The 19,549-nt window shown below is 41.6% G+C and overlaps 1 protein-coding gene across 1 annotated transcript in view; it reads left to right on the forward strand.

Annotated features, from left to right (window-relative positions):
• The window catches only part of VPS50 (VPS50, EARP/GARPII complex subunit), a 164,079-nt gene that overhangs the window by 114,164 nt on the left and 30,366 nt on the right, over positions 1-19,549 (forward strand). The window contains exon 22 of the mRNA XM_019508428.1: positions 2,331-2,411. Within this exon, the coding sequence (XP_019363973.1) occupies positions 2,331-2,411 (81 nt within the window). The remainder of the gene's footprint in view (positions 1-2,330; positions 2,412-19,549) is intronic.

Genomic DNA, 19,549 nt, shown 5'->3' on the forward strand with positions numbered 1-19,549 from the left:
CCCCAAAAAAAACACAACCCTCTTTTTTATTCTTTCTTTAAAAAATAAGTTGAATATTATATACCGGGGCATGATATATGTGAGGTAATATGATATTTTTATGTATGTACTAATATTAATATATATTACTATATGCTTTGTCAAATTCATTAGCTTGGTTCTTACTCAAACCTGTCATCTTCAGGGAGCTTTTTCTGGACAAGATTTTTTTTTGCCTTTGGTCTAATGAAACCCAAGTAAAAGTTGACCTTGTTAAGCATTGGTTATTAAATTATTTTTGAGAACTGGGGAAAAAACAGAAGTTCATGTTTAGAGACAGTGTATGCTGATCAGGGATGTTCTTCTGCACCTTGGCTTCTTTCAGTCACATATGAGTTACTGTATCATTAGCCATTTGTGGAACTAATGTATCCTATCAGATATCCTATGCTCTGTAAACATTTCCATAAAACAGGAAAGCAACATTCAAAATAATTGAATACTGATATTATATGCTCTGCCGGATGAAGTTGCTATGCCTCCATTCTTGATGGCTGCTCATCTTTTGTTCAGTATTGAAATGCATATAAACTGACTGTAGATCTCTGATTTCTTTCCCTCTTTTGGTTCACAACTGGTTATTCCCCATGTGTACATCCAGTCGTCTTGAAGAAAAATATAACTAAACCGGAGCTGTTTAAGACATGTCACCATTTTTGTACACAGACATTTTAAAATTGCTTTCCTGCATTTTATCCAAATATTTGCCATACCTACCATTTCAACTGGCCAGCTGTCATTCTTTCCTGAAGCAATATCTACAATCAATAGGGGTTTGCTGAATTATAAATCTTATTATTTACAAAGGGGAGGAAGAGGCAGACAACTAGATAATATCTGGTATGGGGTGGCTTTCCTATCTTTATAGTATCATTTTCATAAAAGGGGATTTTCTTTCTGTTGCTTTTACCTTAGAAATATGAGGTGCACCAAATCTTGATGTCACTGTTGCTATTGCTGGAGGAACCTCAACACTGAAATAGGAACTCAGTTCTCACTGAAAGGGGAGGGAAGGGTGTTATTGCTTTCAATAAAGCCTTATCTCCCTAGTTTGTTGAGAGTTAAAAAGGCTTTTAATAGAAATGAGCAATGTTTGTCTTCTGTGGTATCATTCCTTTAAGGTTTGTGAAGGAAACTAAAACTTGGTATTTCTAAAGTAAAAACTCCGAAAGAAAATTGAGGCTGCCATTTTTCCACATCAAGAAGCAGTAAAGGGTATAGACACACATGCTATCTATGAGTTCTCTTTTAAAATACAGCAAAAGTACTGTGTGATTATATTCAGTGTAAAAGTATTTTGATTTGTAAAAGCCTCTTGAAAATTGCCCGTTTTTTCTCTCCCAAGTGCTGTGTCATGAAAGTTTTGACACTGAATCCAATCCAAAGGACCATGGTGTCTAAATATAGTTCAGAAAACTTCTTCTTTTTTGGGTGTGAAGCACATACCAGTACCATATCCTAGTACTTATTGAGTGTGCAGACCCTGGACAAGAACATGTATGTTTCTTCGTTCCTCCATTTCCATTTTGTTTGGCTTTATGTATATGTTTTATGTAGTTAAAATTGGAAAATAAGTAGCTACATTTATCAAAACACACTTGGGCAGACACTCAGCTGGAGCAAAGCAGTATAATTATACTAAAGTGAATGAAGCTATAATGATTTGTGGCTGCTGAGTATTTGACTCGTAATACTTTTGGTCCCCTTACAGACCAGGAAGACTAAACATTTCTTGGCTTGATCATAATCCAGGCTAAATAACAAATGCTGTAAGACTTATGGAAAATAATTTTCCAACTAAAAGTTGCTATCAAACAAATGATGATCAAAGGTTTGTAGCCTGGTGAAGAGAAATGTTAATAAGGACTAATATTAGTCCGCAGTGTTGAGTACCTAACTTTCACAGCCAGGATATTAATGCATGCTATTTTGTGTATTCATTCTCTTGCTGGTCTGTAGAAATAAAAACTCATAGGTGCCTCTGCCCAAATAAGCTATTTTAACCAGACTAAAATGAGTAATAGTTACTTGTTAGTATGAATTATTTATAGTCATCTTTGTGAACTGTACATAGTTCATCCTTTACATCAGTGCGGTGTTGGATGCAGTGATCCTTGTTGTCTTCCTGTTTATTTTGATTTGGTTTTGAGTATATGCTGAGCTTCTATATGTAAGTAATATTTAGCAGGCTTGAACAAGTAGTACATTTTCATTTTCTTGTTTATAGTCCTAAAACTAAGGTGGGAGACTTTTTTTTTCCCTAACTTGTTTAGCATCCTTTTTTTTTCCAGTTTGAATTAACAGGACTGGGTCTCAGCAGTAGCAGACTGCGAACCACACTGAACAGGATCCAAGAGAGCCTGATTGATCTGGTAAGAAGCTGGGATGCATTATTGTTCTCTGTAGTAAGAGGCATATTATAGAAAGTATGGGATATGCTTTCTGATTACGTTTGTTAATTTCACTTTTCCTCATATTTAGTGCCGTAATTTCTTAATTTATTTCATGGTATTATGTCGTTTTTCATGGATGATTCTAGGATTTTGATAAGAGGGGTGCAGATGCTGTGGCACATTATCACGTATAATACACCACACATTGATGTCAAGCTAAAGAGAAACAAGATTCTTTAATAATATGCGAGGGGGCTCGCGCTGTATTGTTTAAGATCAAAGCAAAACAAGTATGACTATTGGAATGTACGTTAATTTGCTGGATTATATATACAGTTAAAAACTAGGCAAAAGTAGTCAAAAGATTTTGTTTTGTTAGTGCTGTAGTCATTATAGTTAAATGTATCTCTCTTATTCAGATGCATAAAGTAAAATCTAGACTCCTTGAACATCTTGACAGTGCCTTCAATACTGCTGGTCACTCTCTGCTTCGCTCGGTCACTTCTGCACCTAAGTTAATGTTACCATACCTGAGTTAAAGGTTATAGTTAGAGCTGAAAACAGTCTGCAGTTCTGTGAAATAGAAGAGAGACATTAGTAGGGATTGATAACAGATGGTAACAGCAGAATAAATGATAGTTTGAATAAAGGGTCATGAACAACTGTGTTGTGGCGAGATACTAGCAGGAGTCAGGTGGTTGACAGAGAGCCATGAAGTCAGTTGAATCTCTCATCATTGCCTGAAGAGAAATGTCACTGCCTTTCCCAGTCGGTTGTTTTTAAACTATGGGTAGAGGAGGAATCAGAGGGGTGCACCCCTCACCCCCCCAGTCTGCCCCTGTGGTGTTTGATCCTTCAGAATGTCTTGGAACACATGTATGGGAACTACAGGAAACCACTATCTTGCTAGAGTTGCCTGAGAGATGGTAATGGCATGCTAAGTACTCTATTAAATCACCCACGTGGCAATTCATTCCATTTAAAGTTTAAACTTAATATTAATTGTTTGCTTTAATCCTCCATGCTATTTCAGAAGCACTTACTGGTCGGAGATGTCTTGAATTCAGTAACGATTGCCAGACTTTCCAAACTTTCATATATTTAAATCCCTTAGAATTATATCTGCATTGCTAATAACAGTTTAACAGATTATTTCAGTGGTACAACACTAACATGGCAACTTGTACTGAGGATAAAAAGAGGATAAATAATTCATTTTTCACAGATTTCAAATTGTTTTCTCCTTACCATGTATGTTGAAAGTTATGTCATGAGGCAATTTAACAGTTAAGGGGTTTTTTTGAGGGAAAAAACCTCTTCTGTGCTTGCGCTAGACTGACAGATTACTGCTTCTTAAAAGTAATCTAGAAAGTGAGAACTACTTTCTCTAAATGGATGAGTTATACAGTGCAACTGGATTGCAAAAATTTATAAAGAAACTTAGCGAGAGAATAACAAGCTTCTCTTTTGCTAAGTACAGACAGTCAAAAAGTCCAAGGTTGAATTGATTCAAACTTTGCAGGTGAGTCTAAGCTGCATAGATCAAACCTTTAAACAAGTAAACAGACATGCACTTTTGATTCTGCAAATGCAACCAAATACCTACAATGGCCCAGGCCAGAAGCTGGGAGGAGAGCCGGGGCCCTAGAGCACACCTCCCTGCTCAGCTAGAGCGGACAGCTTGGGCCAAGGCTAGCCCTCCCACTCTGTGAGGGAGGGTTTTTGGGAGAGGTCAAAGCATCCTGGCATCCAGGGGGAATGTAAGCTAAGTTGAATCGAACAAATCTGCAATAGAAGTTCAAGAAAACAATTTAACCTAAATCAGTGATGCCTGATCATCCACATTTCTCAAACTGTTTTCGGCCATTTTGAAGGTGGTTTATGTGCACTAAATTTCTGTTGTGTTACAGATTTGAACTGGTTTCCTATCACATATACTGGTTTGTGTGTAACTTCTGTCCCTAGCCTTTAAGTAGATTGCTCTTACTTGCATTGAAATACAAATATTTAAGGCTCTCTATAGAGATAATTTCCCAAATCTTTTATGTCTTAAATGGCTCGCAACACAGAGATGCGTATTTATTATACAGTATATACATGCATACTTCACACAACCCTTTCTCAAAAATAGCTCTCCAAAATTGGGGCATTTCTTAAGCAGGGAAGCTGATTTTTTTTGTGCTGGATGGAATCATGGACATGCTGAAATGGCAGCCTGGACCTGTGCTGCTTTTTCTTTTCTCTGGCCAGCATGCAGCAGAGATGAAGTCTACTCTTTCATGTCAGAGGTAGAGTTTTAACCTTCTGGCAGCCACTGCCAATTGGTAGTAGCTTTCTGCTGAGCAGTCAGTGGGCAAGTCTACAATTGGCAAGTTCACTGTCAGATAGAAGCACCCTCAAACATGCTGGCCATCTGTGCGCACATCCCCCACTGAACACATGGCAGTATTGCTATGTTCATACATCAGCTGCTTGTGGGCTAATTAACCTACCTGTAGCACTTTAAGAGTGTGGCTATGCTGCTTCTGGTACAGAAGATAGTGCTTGTGTTGCAACAGAGCATGGTAGAAGGTGCCACTGTTTGGCGCATAATAAATGTGTGTATGGGTCTAAATTACTGTTGTATGAGAACTTTTTAAAAAAGCAGTATTTATATAGGACCTTTGACCTTTTCATCATCTGTTGTAAAGTCACTTTAGGGAGTATGAATTAGTTAATGACCCTGAGTTCCAAAACTAGTGATGTATGCGCCATTAGTAAGGTGTGGAAAAATGAATGAAATTTAAGATAAATCATCCTGACATTGTTTCACAGGATACGAAAGAGAAAAGTCTGCAGTGAAATATGAAGTATGTGGAGAAGAAAACACTCATTTTAAAAGGATGTTGCATACAAATCAGTTAAGGGAGTATATTTGAAAAATAAAATGGCAGGATCTATAACTTAAAAAAATCAATAAACACATTCACTTTCATTTAACTTATTTTTTATTAATGTTATATGTAAAGGATTAAGGGTAAATCCTTCCATAACTGAACAGTTTTAATAGTTTCACAGATTTCACAGACATTAGGACTGGAATGGACTTTGGAAGATCATCGAGTCCAGCCCCCTGCCCCAGGGGCAGGAAGTCAGCTGGAGTCATAGGATCCCAGCAAGATAAATATCCAATTTTTTCTTGAAGGCGTTCAGAGTAGATGCTTGAACCACCTCCGATGGCAGGCTATTCCAGACCTTGGGGGCTTGGACAGTAAAGAAATTCTTCCTTATGTCCAGCCTAAAACAGTCTTGCAGGAGTTTATAACCATTCAACCTTGTCATCGCTTGGGGAGCTCTGGTGAACAATTGTGTACACCCCGATAAACTTATAGGTGGCCATCAGATCGCCCCTGAGCCTGCACTTTTCCAGGCTGAAGAGTCCCATAGCTCTCAGCCTGTCATCGGAAGGTCTGTTTTCCTGACCTCTGATCATGCGTGTAGCTCTTCTCTGGACTCCCTCAAGCTTCTCCACATCCTTTTTGAATTGTGGAGCCCAAAACTGGATGCAGTTCTCCTGCTGTGGCCTCACCAAGGCCGAGTACAACAGGAGAATGACGTTCTGGGATTTGCTTGACAAACATCTATAGATGCAAGCCAGCGTTTTGCTCACTTTACTAGCCGCAGCGTCACGTTGAAGGCTCATATTCATCTTGTGGTTAATCATGACCCCCAAGTCCCAAGCTAGCAGGAGGGCAAGTTCCTCCTGCTTTTTCCCCATACTACGAGCATTAGTGAAGAGGCAATTAAGGCCTGAGGGTGTATGCGCCTCCCCCCCAATCCCAGGACTATCTGGGCCCCTGTCTCTTACCTGGGTATTTCTTGTGGTCGTTACCTGTCTTGGCTGGGCTGTTCTTGAGGGTGTCTCCTGGTTCGGTGTGGCTCCCTTGGTCCTCTTCCTCTCCTGACAAGCCTAGTTTAAAGCCTGCCAGAGGAGATCAGCCAACCTGGAAGAGTACACACAGTTACCTTTTGGGGGGGAGGTGAAGCCCATCCTACCCGAGCATGTCTCTTTTTCTGAAGTGCCAGTCATGGTCCAGAAAGCCAAAGCCCGCTGTGAGACGCCATTCATGAAGCCGCAAGTTGGCGTCCCAGATGTAGGTCACATGGTGTCTTCCATGTCCACTCACTGGAAGGATCAATGAGAAGACAACCTGTGCCCCTGTCTCCTTTAGCTTGCCTCCCAAAGCTGGTAGTTCTTCATCAGGTGATCTGGACTGCTCCTGGCCACATCATTAGTGCCCACATGGATTAGGACCATGGGGTAGTAATCAGTGGGCCAGATGAGGGCCGGGATCATCTTTGTCACATTGTGAATCCGCGCTTCTGGCAGACAGTAGACCTCGCGTGTCATGGAATCCTGGCGACAGATGGGACCCTCTGTTCCTCTCAGGATGTAGTCACCTATCACAAGTACCCGGCATCTCTTCTTCTGGGTCGACTTGCCTCCTTCAGGCTGTTCTGTGAGTGGAGTGACCTCCTCACCTTCCTCTTCCTCCAGTGTCGCCAGGGCCTCATACTGGTTCCCCAGCTGGACTGGGGAAGCTGGTACTGTGCCACCGCAAGCAGCCCTGGCTCTGGAGGGGACCTTCTGCCATTCCACTGTGGAGGGCACCTCCTGTGGCTCTTCTTCCTTTGGTGCTTGGCCCTGCAGTGAAAGGAAATACCCATCAGTTTCATCTTCTGCTTCCCTGATCCTCCTCAGCCTGCTCACCTCCTCCCGGTGCTCCCTCACCTGCCCCTCCAAGGCCCTAAGGCAGGCACCTGTGGGACAGGTGTAGGGACCCCCATTCTTTCTCCCCCCCCCAGCCCCACCGGGCATCCCCCGCAGGCCAGGGAGCAGGGTGACACCAGCTCCCCGTGGGCTCCAGTTGGGCGGAGGCCTCAGAGAAGCCTAGGTAGTTGACGCCCCCTGGCAGGGGCCATAGCAGCACTCCGCATCCACACCATTTTTTTTTTTGGTGCGGTGCCTTCGCCTTACCCGTGCCGAAGTCTTCCTCCTGGCCCCTTCTGCTTGCCTGCCTGCATGAACGGTGGCACAAACGCCGTCACGCCCTCAGTCAAAAGGCTCCCTGGCAGCTCAGTCAAAAGGGATCTGGGGGGCTTCCACTCTGGATCCGCCTCAGCTGCGGCTGTTCCTACGCCCTACTTATCTTAGGGGGATCAGCGGCTGCTGCTGCCGCTGCTGGTGCCGGTAAGTTTGGGGGGCACACGTATGTAGAGTTTTCACTTTGGAAACTTTTTTGCAGGAAATTTTGTAAAAAATAATAGTCTATAATAAATTGATTTTAATTTTTAAAAGTTTCTGACCAGAAACTTTCTTTTACAAATATTTGCCAACCAGATTTATTTGAAATCCCCACTCTTAACATCCTTTGCTCAACTGACTATTTTGAATTTCTGAAACAATAGTGGAAGCAAACCATCCCTTATTCAGTGTATCAGTCCTGGATTATTGTCGTTTGTTACCTTCAGTTTGCAAGATCTTTCAGTTTTAATTGGATTTTGGAGATCTCCAGTCATATATCTTATAAACTGTAATATCATGAAAAATTCAATGCAGGCAGTTACAGATGTGGAGTTGTATTAGTGTTTTTTTTAATCAGCATGTGTTATATACTCTACCAAAAAATTACATTTAAAGAAACTTTCTTAATGAGTTCTGCCTCAGTGTTTGCTTAACTACAGAAAATATATCTTTTTAATTTTAGATGATCTGTATAACCACTAATCAAGTAATACCTGGTGTGTGTTCCTGTTTCCCATTCCAGTTTTGATTTATGTGAAATAAAGTAACGACAGAAATGGAAGCTGAGAACAATTTACATGTAAACTTTTTTAAAAAGGAGAGGCAAGGATTTTTTGGGGTGATATCTTATTGAACCAACTGCATGATTAGAATAGTTAGACAAGCTTTTGAAAGCAAGACATTCTTCATCAGGTTTTCACCAGGTTTCCTAATAATAAAGAACATCTTGCATTTGAAAGCTTGTTTAACTTTGTTTCAGCCATGCTGTTAGTCCAATAAGAGTCTTTGCCTCTTGCATGATTCGTGAACCATCATGGCTATAACTTGACTCCAACACTGTCATAACTTCTTTAAAGCACAAAGGTTGATTTATTTTTTTCTCATTGGCATATAAGGTTTAGGAGCGCAAGCCCCACTGATTTGAGAAACTCCTGAAAATTCTATTTTTTTTCCAGATTTGTTTAGCATAGCGCCCAAGAGATAGTATGTGTAAAATTGCAGTTGAGGGCATTTACCAATTCTGAGGATTACACCTGTAGGCTTTAAGTATGCTGCATTTCCTCATTTGTTTTAAATTTGCTAATTGTACTGAAATATGTTTTAAGTTTGCTAATAATGTTCTAAAGTAGCTATACTCTTTTCAGATGCCATCATGATCTGGAATTTAAAGAATATTTTGATCTTTACATGATGTAGTTTGTTTTGGTAGAATTCCAGCACAGCCTTACTATTCTTACTTGCTTCATTTGCAGAAATGCATATGAAAGAGATTGCCAGGAGTTTAGACCGTGACTGATTTGTAAATGTATGGATCTAATTTGTTTGTGTTTGTGTTCTTGAAATACAAGTGATATCACGTAAAGATCAAAATATTTTTTTTAATTCCAGATCATGATGGCATTTGAAAGGACTGTAGCTACTTATAAACCAACTTGGAGGAATAACAACTATAATCAGTTGAACTACGTATTTTAAATTGGCTTAGAGTGCAGAGTAAAGGGATGTCTTGGGGCCCAGTTTTCTTGTTGACGCTCTTGGAGTCCATCTTCAGTCTTTCATTCAGTTTAATATTTCCTGCTGAACTTTTTATTCAAACCTTATGTAGCTCTACAGTTCAGTGTACCTTAGTATGTATCTTGGTATTGCTAATACTGTGCTATACCAATGTTGTCATGAGGCATGCTTATAGATAATTGAATGTTTTAATTCATTTCTGTATTAAAATGCATGGAATCAGATTGCTGAGCTTGGCTCCAGGTCAGTGTGACAAAAGTTCAAATTAAGAGAAACAGCAAAAATGGTAAAGGATGTAGGATTCACTTTTATATCTGTTGAAGTCTTCTATAAATTGAGTTTTAAGAGAGAGAATTTTTAGATAATTAAGCATTGAAAATAAACTGGGGTTGTGAGAGTATATTGTAAATTTGGGACTAAAATAAATATGTGTACCTGCAAATACAAAATAAAATACATTAAATGTCATAGCATGAAGTTGAATCAAGAAAACTTATAGAACCTTGTACAGGGATAGCACTGTCAGAAGCAGTATGTCAAGTTTTCATTTTAGACTGCTGTTAAATCATGCTATATGGTGTAATGGTCTCTAGAAGCAGTACAATTAAAATTGATCAAGTATAGCACCCGTTGGCAAAATATTTAGTGTTTACTGCAGTAAAATACGTCTACTGGCTACCACCTTACATTCTTTTCAAGCTTCAAGTTAGTAGAAGGAGTGGAGTTACTAGAAAGTCTTCTGGACTGCTAGACTGCCAAACAAAGATGTTTAGGGTTACATTGTACCCTTGCAGCACAGTCATACATGAAACCTTTAACTGATATTATAGACTTGGAATTGGATTGCAATTCTAAATTTTTTTATCAAATCATTTCTTAAATTTTTTGCACTGCACTGCTTGCTGGGATTTTTTTATTTATACCTTCACAAATAGAGCAGGAGTGTTCAGAACACAGGAATCTCAGATGGACTTCAGTAATCTAAAATAAATAATTATTTTATGACAGTAGCCAGTGGTAGGTTTTATTATTGGAGCAGAATCTTATGTCCCAGGTAGATGTTGCATTTAAAACATGATTAATCTCTTAATTGCATTTTAAGCAGTAACCTAGCCGCATGTTCAGAGAATTAATGGTGCCACAAAAAGAGAAACCAGACAGAAAAATATGTCCAACATGTATAATTTTATGATTGGCTTCCATTGCACTGATAAAGAATGTGTAGTTCCACACCACAGTCTCCAAATAGCCCTGGTGTGGTCCCCGGAGCTGGCTGATGATCAGCTGGTTGTTTTCAGGATTAATATCCTTCCCAGGCTTGATAAACCCTGGTGTGGTCTCTGACAATCAGCTGATCATTGGCAGGATTCAGACTGCACTGGGTCGGCTCCATGCCACTGTGTGTACTCCCAGGGAGCGGTTCGGCACCATAGGCAATGCATTGGAGGGGCATGGGGGGACACAGGCCCCCCACAGCTTTGTGCATCCACAGTGAGACACAGGGCTGCAGCCTGGCTGGACTGCCCCTGTGACCCAGCAGGCAGAACCTGGTGTGGGAGGCTGCAGCTGGGCAACGAGACTTGTTCCTGCTGCTGTCACTGCCACCAGAACCCCTGTGCCAGTTGCACCACCATGGAGTAATGCCACACTGCCAGCAGCGTGAGGAGTAGTAGACTGAGGGGTCGGGGCCACACTGCCCTCACCTCCTCCCACTGCCAGCTGCTTGTGCGGTGGGCTGTGATTCTACCCTGGAAGGGAGGGTGGGGTTGGGGGAGAAGGGCAACCTGAAGGCAGTGGCGGTGGCTGGGCTATAGCAGCAGGGTACAGCTGTGGCACAGCATGCGAGCAATATGGGGGTCCTGGTGTTGGTGGTGGCAGTAGCAGCAACAAGTCTCTCTGCCCTTCCACGCTAGGTCTTGCCCACTGGGCTGCAGAAGCAGCTTGGTGCCGGTTCAGCCAGGCTGTAGTCCCATGCCCTACTGTGGACACAAATCTGAGGGGCATGTGTTCCCCTGCAATACATTGCCTATGGTCAGGCACCCTCCCCTGACATTTTCCCTGCCCCACGCACCCACCCCCTTCCCCACACTGGGTGGCTGGGGGCAGGAGGCAGCAGCTTGGGATTGAGGGCCAACAGGAGGCTGGGGTTTGGGGGGCAGTGGGTTGGGAGTGAGGGATGCTGATGCGGACGGGGAGGCCCGCAGGTCAGTGGTGAGGGGGGCTCTGGCAGGACTGGGGGAACTTTGGCTTGGGAGCGAGGGGCACCAGCATATCAAGGTTGCGCAGCACTGTAGTGCAGCTGGGATGACAGCCGCAGCTGGACCCGTGTCCTGGTGAGTGAAGGGAGACGGGGGAGCTCTGATTTTCTATGATAAAAATAAAAGCATGGATTCATAGATGTAGGGTCAGAAGGGACCTAAGTAGATCATCAAGTCCAACCCCCTGCCCTGGGCAGGAGAGACTACTGGGCTTATATGACCCCAGCTAGGTAATTATCAAGCCTCCTCTTAAAGACCCCCAAGGTAAGAGCTAGCACCACCTCCCTTGGAAGTTGGTTCCAGATCCTAGCCGCCCTGACTGAAGTAGTGCCTTTTAATGTCCAGCCTGAACCTACTCTCAAACAATTTATGGCCATTATTCCTTGTTACTCCAGGAGGTGCTTGGGGGAACAGGGTTTCACCCATTTCCCTCTGGTTCCCCCTGGTAAGTTTATAGACGGCCACCAGGTCCCCTTTCAGCCTTCTCTTGTGAAGGCTGAACAGGTTCAGGTCCCGTAGCCTCTCCTCGTAGGGTCTGCCCTGCTGTCCCCGGATCATGCGAGTGGCCCTCCTCTGGACCCTTTTGATGCTGTCTACATCCCTTCTGAGGTGCGGCGCCCAGAACTGGACGCAGTACTCCAACTGTGGCCTGACCAGTGTCACATAGAGGGGGAGGATCACCTCCTTGGCCCTGCTCATGATGCATCTGTGGATGTATGACAAGGTGGGGTTAGCTTTACTGACCCCATCCTCACATTGGCAGCCCGTGTGAATCAATGCCAAAATATATAAGTGTTTGGAATGTATGTTGTTATAACAATTGTAGGCACTTGTGCAGATAACATTAGTTTTCCTTTTTTTCGGTGCCAATCCTATATGCCACCAATATATTGGTGCACTTTTACTGTTTATATGTTTTATTTAGTCACTAGTACATGCAGAGTTCACTGGGCCAGCTTCAGGAGCAGGATAGAGAGTACCTTAGGCAGTGTACCCATAGTCTAGTAGTAAGAGCACTTTGCTGGAATGCAAAAGATGTGGGTGAAAACCCACACTGTCTAGGTAAAGGGCCCTATGACCTTGAACAACTAATATTGCCATACACCTGCAGGGTAATCCTATTTCGCCACAGGTATAAATACAACCCAAACTGCGAGTAAGTGCCAAAATCTGCAGTTACTCAGCTGCACAAGTCCCTCTTACACATGTGAAAGTGAAATTGAATGTAGCTGTTTAATGAACATTGGCAGAGACCTTCTTACTCTACCAAGTGCTACATAAGCTATGACTTGAAGGTTCAAAGACAGTATATACAAAGTTGACATTTCACTGATATTCACTATAGTATTCTGATAAGCAAGATAATAAACACCAAGAGTACAATTCTGCCTCCAAAAACAGGGGCCACTTCTTGATATAGTTGGTGAGATTTGACCCATCTAAGGCATGCCTGGCCTTTAAGGTATTAAAAAAGATGAATAGTAATCTGTGTGTAGTCACAGATTAACAGTTGTCACATAGAAATTGAAATATCTGTTGACTTATATGCAGGGTGTTGTGGCTGTTGTTTATTATCTTGCTTATCAGAAGCAGCAGTGGTAAATGCTGACCTATATTGTTAGAAGTATGTTCTCCTTTCCCCACTTTAAAAGCTGTATGCCCTTCAGCATGTTCACAAATGCTGTCCTTATACTTAGAAAAATGCAAAACGATTTTGAAAGTGTTTTCCAAATGGTACAGTTTTTTATCATTTCACTTGCACCACACTTAAAATGAAATATTCTCTCTTGTAATATTTAGATGAAAGCATACTTTCTTACAACTAAGTTTTATATACTGCTTCCAGAAATCACTGTCTCCCTTGTCTCAAGTTTTATTTTTGCTTCTATGTATATTTAAAAATGAAAGGGAAGTAGATTATAATTTTGTTTTGTTTTTGTTGTGAATCCTGTACTTCTATTTTTAGTGGCTGTTTGGAGTTAGTACCTTCCAAGATAATCTTCAGACTGGTGCATTACAGTGTTATGCTTTGATTATGTTTATTTTCATATTATTATCTCTCTATGCTATTACAAAAGTTGTCAACTACAGTTACAAGCAAAGCATAGAGATGATGTATTTATTTTTAAGGATAAGCTCCATCTTTGGAAATAAACATCTAGGATCTGCTTTCCTCTTCTATGAGTGCACATTACCCTCCAGTTAATGGTTCCAGTGCTTTAGCTCCATGCACTGTGGGAATGGAACATTCAGCCACCAGAGTGCTTTCACCTACAGTCCTGTTTTGCCATTGCCTTTAGAAGTCTTTCTGCTACTTCTGTTACTCCATCTATATGTAAGGTTAGGATTCCCTCTATTAGATTTAATGATTTTAGTATTTCCTAAGCAAAGGTTGGTAAATGCAGTGAGTGTCTAGAATAAAAAAGAAGTTCACTTCTTATGGGTTGCTGTATATCAGAGGTGTCAAAGATGCAACCTACAGGTCATATTCAGCTTGTGGAGCATATCATCCAACTCCTGGTACTGCCCATGAGTCTTGCAGTTGACCCAAAGGCAGCATGCAGGATGCGCCGGATGGCTCTGTGCGCTGCATGTGGTGCCCTCCAATTTATGTCCCAAAGTGAAATGTTTGCAGCATGTAGCACATCCCTGGAGCAGCTGGAGTAGGAATATGTGACAGCGGTGCCCACTCTGGCCCCTCCAGAACATGCGCATCAGGGGCCTGTCTGTGAGTTGATCTGGCTCACAGACTGACCCTAGTCACTCATCTGGCCTGCAGGGCCAGAGGGGTTTGACTCTCTTGCTGTGCATTAAATCCAAATGGGAATTTTGCCTCGTGACATGACTGTAGATAACGGGCCAGTGTATATTATTCCTTAAAAACTAGTTGCTAATGCACCCTGTAAAATTCTGCTCGTCTAGGACAAGATTTTTTTTCAAAGGTGTAGTTCCAAGATCGATTATATTAATTCATCATCATTATCATAAAGGACAGGTTCTTTGTCTGTGCTGGTATATTGATGCAAATTTTGGAGGGCTGTGCTAAAGTAAGCGGATGACCTGACAGTGAACACCTTGGGAGTAGGCCTGTTGAATGTGAAGTCAGAAGAGAATTAACATGTATTCTCTTTCTCTCACTTAGCAGGACAGTTAAAGTTCTGTAGCAGGGTACTACATTCAGCCAGATGATAAAGTTTTAAATGTACTCTGATTGTAGAAGAAATTTCATCTGGTTTACTGCCTTCCCCTAAAAGACTTTTTTGCATAAAGAGGATGTTCTTCATGCAAATGGATTCTTTTACCCATTACAGATTCCTCTTTTGGAGTAACTGTTTAATACTGCTCAAACACTACAGTATATTTAAACAATACAATATGTGCACACATCCCTTGAGGGTTTTTGTCTTGCTGATGGTTTGCTGTATGTTCTGGGAGGCTACGAACATAGGTAAAAAAAACAAACCCCAAAAACCCAACATCCTGCCAGTGAAACATTTTTTCCCTTTCAGACTAGAAAAATGTCCTTTTATTTTCTAATTCTAAATCTATTATGTGATGAAGCAATATGCAACTGGCCTGCTGCCAGTCAACATCAACAGTGAAATGTTCTCATTAGGTTGAATGTCAGTAGTTTTCCTGAGCATCCATCACTATTTGCAGTTGGCAGTTTCAAATGAAAGATTTATGTATCTTCATGATTCAATGTTAGTTTGAGAGAGAGAAAAAGGGTCTGGTGACCAGGTGATGATTTAATTCCCTGGTGGGAATTTATGTTTATAATTGAATCTATAGAGATGACTTCAGTCTTCTGCTATAGCAATTTGAGGTTAAGTACTAGAGTCTAATAATTTTTTATCCATTTTCATTCATTTTGACTATATTTCCACTCCTCGTTCTGCTTCTTGATTTTTGTTTTCAAATTGAGGTAAATTCTTTTTCTCATGTGTGTTGCTATTATTATCACTGATCAATTGCACAAACATTTCCTCAGTAAATCTCTGTGGAACAGAGGAAAAAGTAAAACTTGATTCATGGCCAATTTCACGAGACTGAAATTTACTCCACTGGACCAAACCAAAGTTTTTCAGGTTTTGTAGGGTAATCCAGGTAGGAGGACTTTAATTTTTAATTCTCCCAAAACTGTGGCAGACTGTAGGGCCTGCCAGAAAATGGAAAACTGTGCTGTAGCCTCATAGCACTTACTTCAGCCAGAGGCTAGAACAGGGGTGGGTAAAATATGGCCTTTGGGCTGGATCTGGCCTGCCAGGCCATACTGTACAGCCTGCAGGACCCCTAAAGAGTTAGAAAATATTTATCTGCTCCTGGCTGCTTGTCAAAGACAATCAGAACCGGGGGCAGTTGGGACCTAGGGAGAGCCGGCGGCAGGAGCCCACCCCCAGCCATTTTCCCTGCTTCCTGCTCCTGCCCTGCTCCAGCACCACGTGGCTCCCGGCTGCATGGCCAGACCGGGGAGCATGGGGCTGCCTGGTTATGGGAGTGTGCACACGTGCACAGGCAGGGGCAGTGTGTGTGTGTGTGTGTGTGTAGGCAGGGGCAGTGTGTGTGCTCATAGGGCGAGTCCCACATGCACACCCCACTGTACACATACACCCACACCCCCTCACACTGCCATACACGCAGACCCCCGTATCCACATACACCCCGACATGCTCCCTCACCCCACATACAGCCCCCCACAAACCTATACCCACCTTCCCATAATATATAAGTGTAAGACTTCATTTTAAGCTATTTTGCGATCACCTTTATGTACACTATACAAATGAATGTAAACCAGGGCAAAAATATATTTTGAAATCAAATTAATGAATGTTTAAGATGTTCACTTTTTAGGATATAATTTGGTATTTTTCTGGTTTCGAGATGGCAAAACCTCTTCCTGAAAATAGTACTTTTGGGGGCAAGGGGTGGGACTTCTGGTGGCAAAGGCAGGGATCAGGGGGAGGGATGTCCAGTCCCAAGATGGCAATCAGGGGGTGTGGCACCTGACATGGGGTGGGGCTACCATGTGGCCCTTGACAGCTTGCCAAAACTTGGTAAGTTGCCCTCCGCCTAAAATAATTGCCCGCCCCGGGCTAGAATAAGACACCCCATTCTCTCGTTATCATTCTGTATTTGGGTTCCTGTGCCTCAAAACTTTGCTGCATGTTTGTTTACTCATCCTGTGGACAGAATACATATGTGACTTTTTTCCTGCTTGTTGGCCCTGTGCACAGTCCCACTCTTGGGCTTTTGTAGTGTTCTTCTGAGCCTAGCAGACCTGAATTAGCAGTATATTGCTCTTTGTCAAAGGATGGACTACTGAAAGACTGTACTGGCAGATCAAGCACATGTATTCATTTTTTTCTTTGAAAAAATTGCCTACCTGTGGTTTTTAGTATGAAATAATATGCTCCAGAATAGTAACTGTCTATGTTATTATTTTGATCAGCATACTGGCACCTAAAGCATTGTTTCTTTTATCTAAAATACTTTGTAAAGGAGTTGCCCATTTCTGCAAGAGATACAATTATGTGTAGCCAATTTGTTTTGGAAATACAATTAATTTACCTATTATGTTACTACTTAACCAGATAGCACAGTAGGTAGTGCTATAGCAGTGATTCTTAACCAGGGTGCCAGGGCACCTTGAGGTGCTTTGAGATCCTTTCATGGGTGTCAGAAGACTTGTTCTCTTTTTCTGTAGTAAAAAATGAATGAAAACTAAGAGCTAGCATTTTATGAGGGATGCCTTAAGTCTAAAGAGGTTGAGGACCACTGTATTAGAGTAAACACCATACATTAGCTGTTACATATGCTGGCTGTTATTTACCCATTTACTGTGTGCTGAAACTTTTGAGAAAACTCTAAAATCAGTTTGGATGAAGTCACATTTGGTATATGCTACGCTGTACTTAGGAGTCAATTTCCTCTTGAGGTATAGTACCTCCCGCTAAAGTTAACATGTCTTGAGCACATCAGGAGCAGACAGTATGCACACTGAAGTTATTTTCCTATGGTCTAAGGTTTTCATACTTGTGGGAACTGGTCATTTGATATTCTTTAATTTTAATGTAAATTGTGTGACCATATCCTTAGGTGGCTTTTGAAAATTCTAGCTTTGCAATTGTTTTCATATCACAACTGTTTTTAACTTGGTAATGTTCATTTGTCCTTTTTATCCTTCAACTTGCTTTGGAGCTTGGAGATTTATGAGTGAACAAACATGTGTACTTCAGAGGGAACTGATGGTTTGAAATCAAAATTTCAAAATAATTAATGGTATATAATTACATGCTGCATATTAAATAAGCAAGCTAAATGCCCATTGACATTTATGGGGCATGGATAAGAAGGTATTGAGGGCATGACATGGTGACATTTAATTAATAAAGACAAAGTGTGTACTTGATTTTTTTTTGCAGGAACACTTAACTAGAAAAATATATAAATACTTTTAATCCTTTTTATTTAACTACCATGTAAAAATGCTGCAAAACTGAGATGAAGATGATTCTATAGGGAGGCACAAATGGACAGTACTTCCTCAATGTTATTTTTAACATTCAGTACATTTCGGTTTGGCTTATGAGTGATATATTAGAGGGAATCAGGTTCTGCATACTTTTCACATGCAGACTTGCTGAAAACTCCCCCAGGATTCATTAGAACTTGCAGTTCAAGTCTGCTATAATTGTCTGATAGTAAAGTTCCCAATCCTGTGCGTACTTAGTCCCATGCCTATCAGGGTGGGTTGGATTTAAATGTTTTCTACAAAAAGTGCATTCTTGTTTGATATCCTTTATAGATTTAACTTCTTGAAACTTTGTACGTTTAGAGAATTGTAAGGGCTTGGGTGTTTGTACACAAACTTGCAGAGAGCAATAGGGCTGATGGGTGGGTAATCAGGTCTGTTATCTCTCATCTCCATATTAACAAGGATGTTATCTCTAGAGACAACAAACTCTCCCTATGCCTGAAGAATGGTGTTCTTCCCAAAAGCTTGCAAAGAACAATTTTTCCAACTATTTAGTTAGTTGGTCTAATAAAAGATATCACATTTACCCAAAGAACCTTGTCTGCCTATGATCTCTGGAGAGGCAAATCCATAGTTTAGGAACTGAGACTAAGCATTCCAGTGATGCTTAATGGGATCTTCTAGACTGAGTATTGAGTCCCATTGAGTTAGAGTGGTTTTCTTTCATGTTTCTTAATCTATAGAGGAGTCTCTGGGAACCCCATAAGATTGGGCCCCTAACATGGGTGACTGGTGCCACCTTGGGGGGGGAGGAACGTGCCCCCCCAGTGACCAGTCAGCGAGCGGGGTGGGGGTCCCCCTGCGGCCATTCCCACTGGCCAATCCCAAGGCAGCTGATTGCTCTGGCTTCTTCTGGGAGCACAACAGCACTCCACTCCCTGGGTGGTGCTCGCAGCGGGGCACTGGCTCTCCAGCCTGCCCCACCTGCCCATTGCCTAAGCAGCAAGCACGGCCAATCAGAGGGTGCACAGGCATTCTCAGGAGGTGCACATGCACCCCTGTGCAACCCCTACACATTGCCACTGGCCCCTAATAGAGTCTATGGCCTGTTGTAATCTATTTATAAAACTTCTAAAAAGGAAACACGAATATATTGTCTCAAATAGTATATAGTTAGAAGTTATAATCCCTATTCCATGATGATATCTTATCTTTGAGTTTTAACATAACTTAAATTAAAGCTATCTTTATATGTTTATTTTTTTAAAAGCATCTTTAAAAAAAATCAAAAAATGATTAAATAAAAAATCTGATGTAAATAAAACTCCAATTTTTTTTGTTTTCATTTTTTTAAATGTTGATTTTTATTTTAATTTTAATTTTTTATCCACCCTCATTCCTGTCCTTAATGATGGGAGTAGCTGACCACCCAAACAGAGGGAGAAGGACTCGGGCAGCTTGCAGGCCCTACAGAGCCAACAGGCCTCTCTGGGTGTGTGCCAAAGAATGGTCCTCAAAGGAGACCTTTTGTGGTTACCCTGTTTGTTGGGGGCAGGGCAGAGGGATTTATGTTTTTAGGAGA

The sequence above is a fragment of the Gavialis gangeticus genome, unplaced genomic scaffold, assembly GCF_001723915.1.
Source record: "Gavialis gangeticus isolate Ggan-Ray unplaced genomic scaffold, GavGan_comp1, whole genome shotgun sequence".
NCBI lineage: Eukaryota > Metazoa > Chordata > Crocodylia > Gavialidae > Gavialis > Gavialis gangeticus.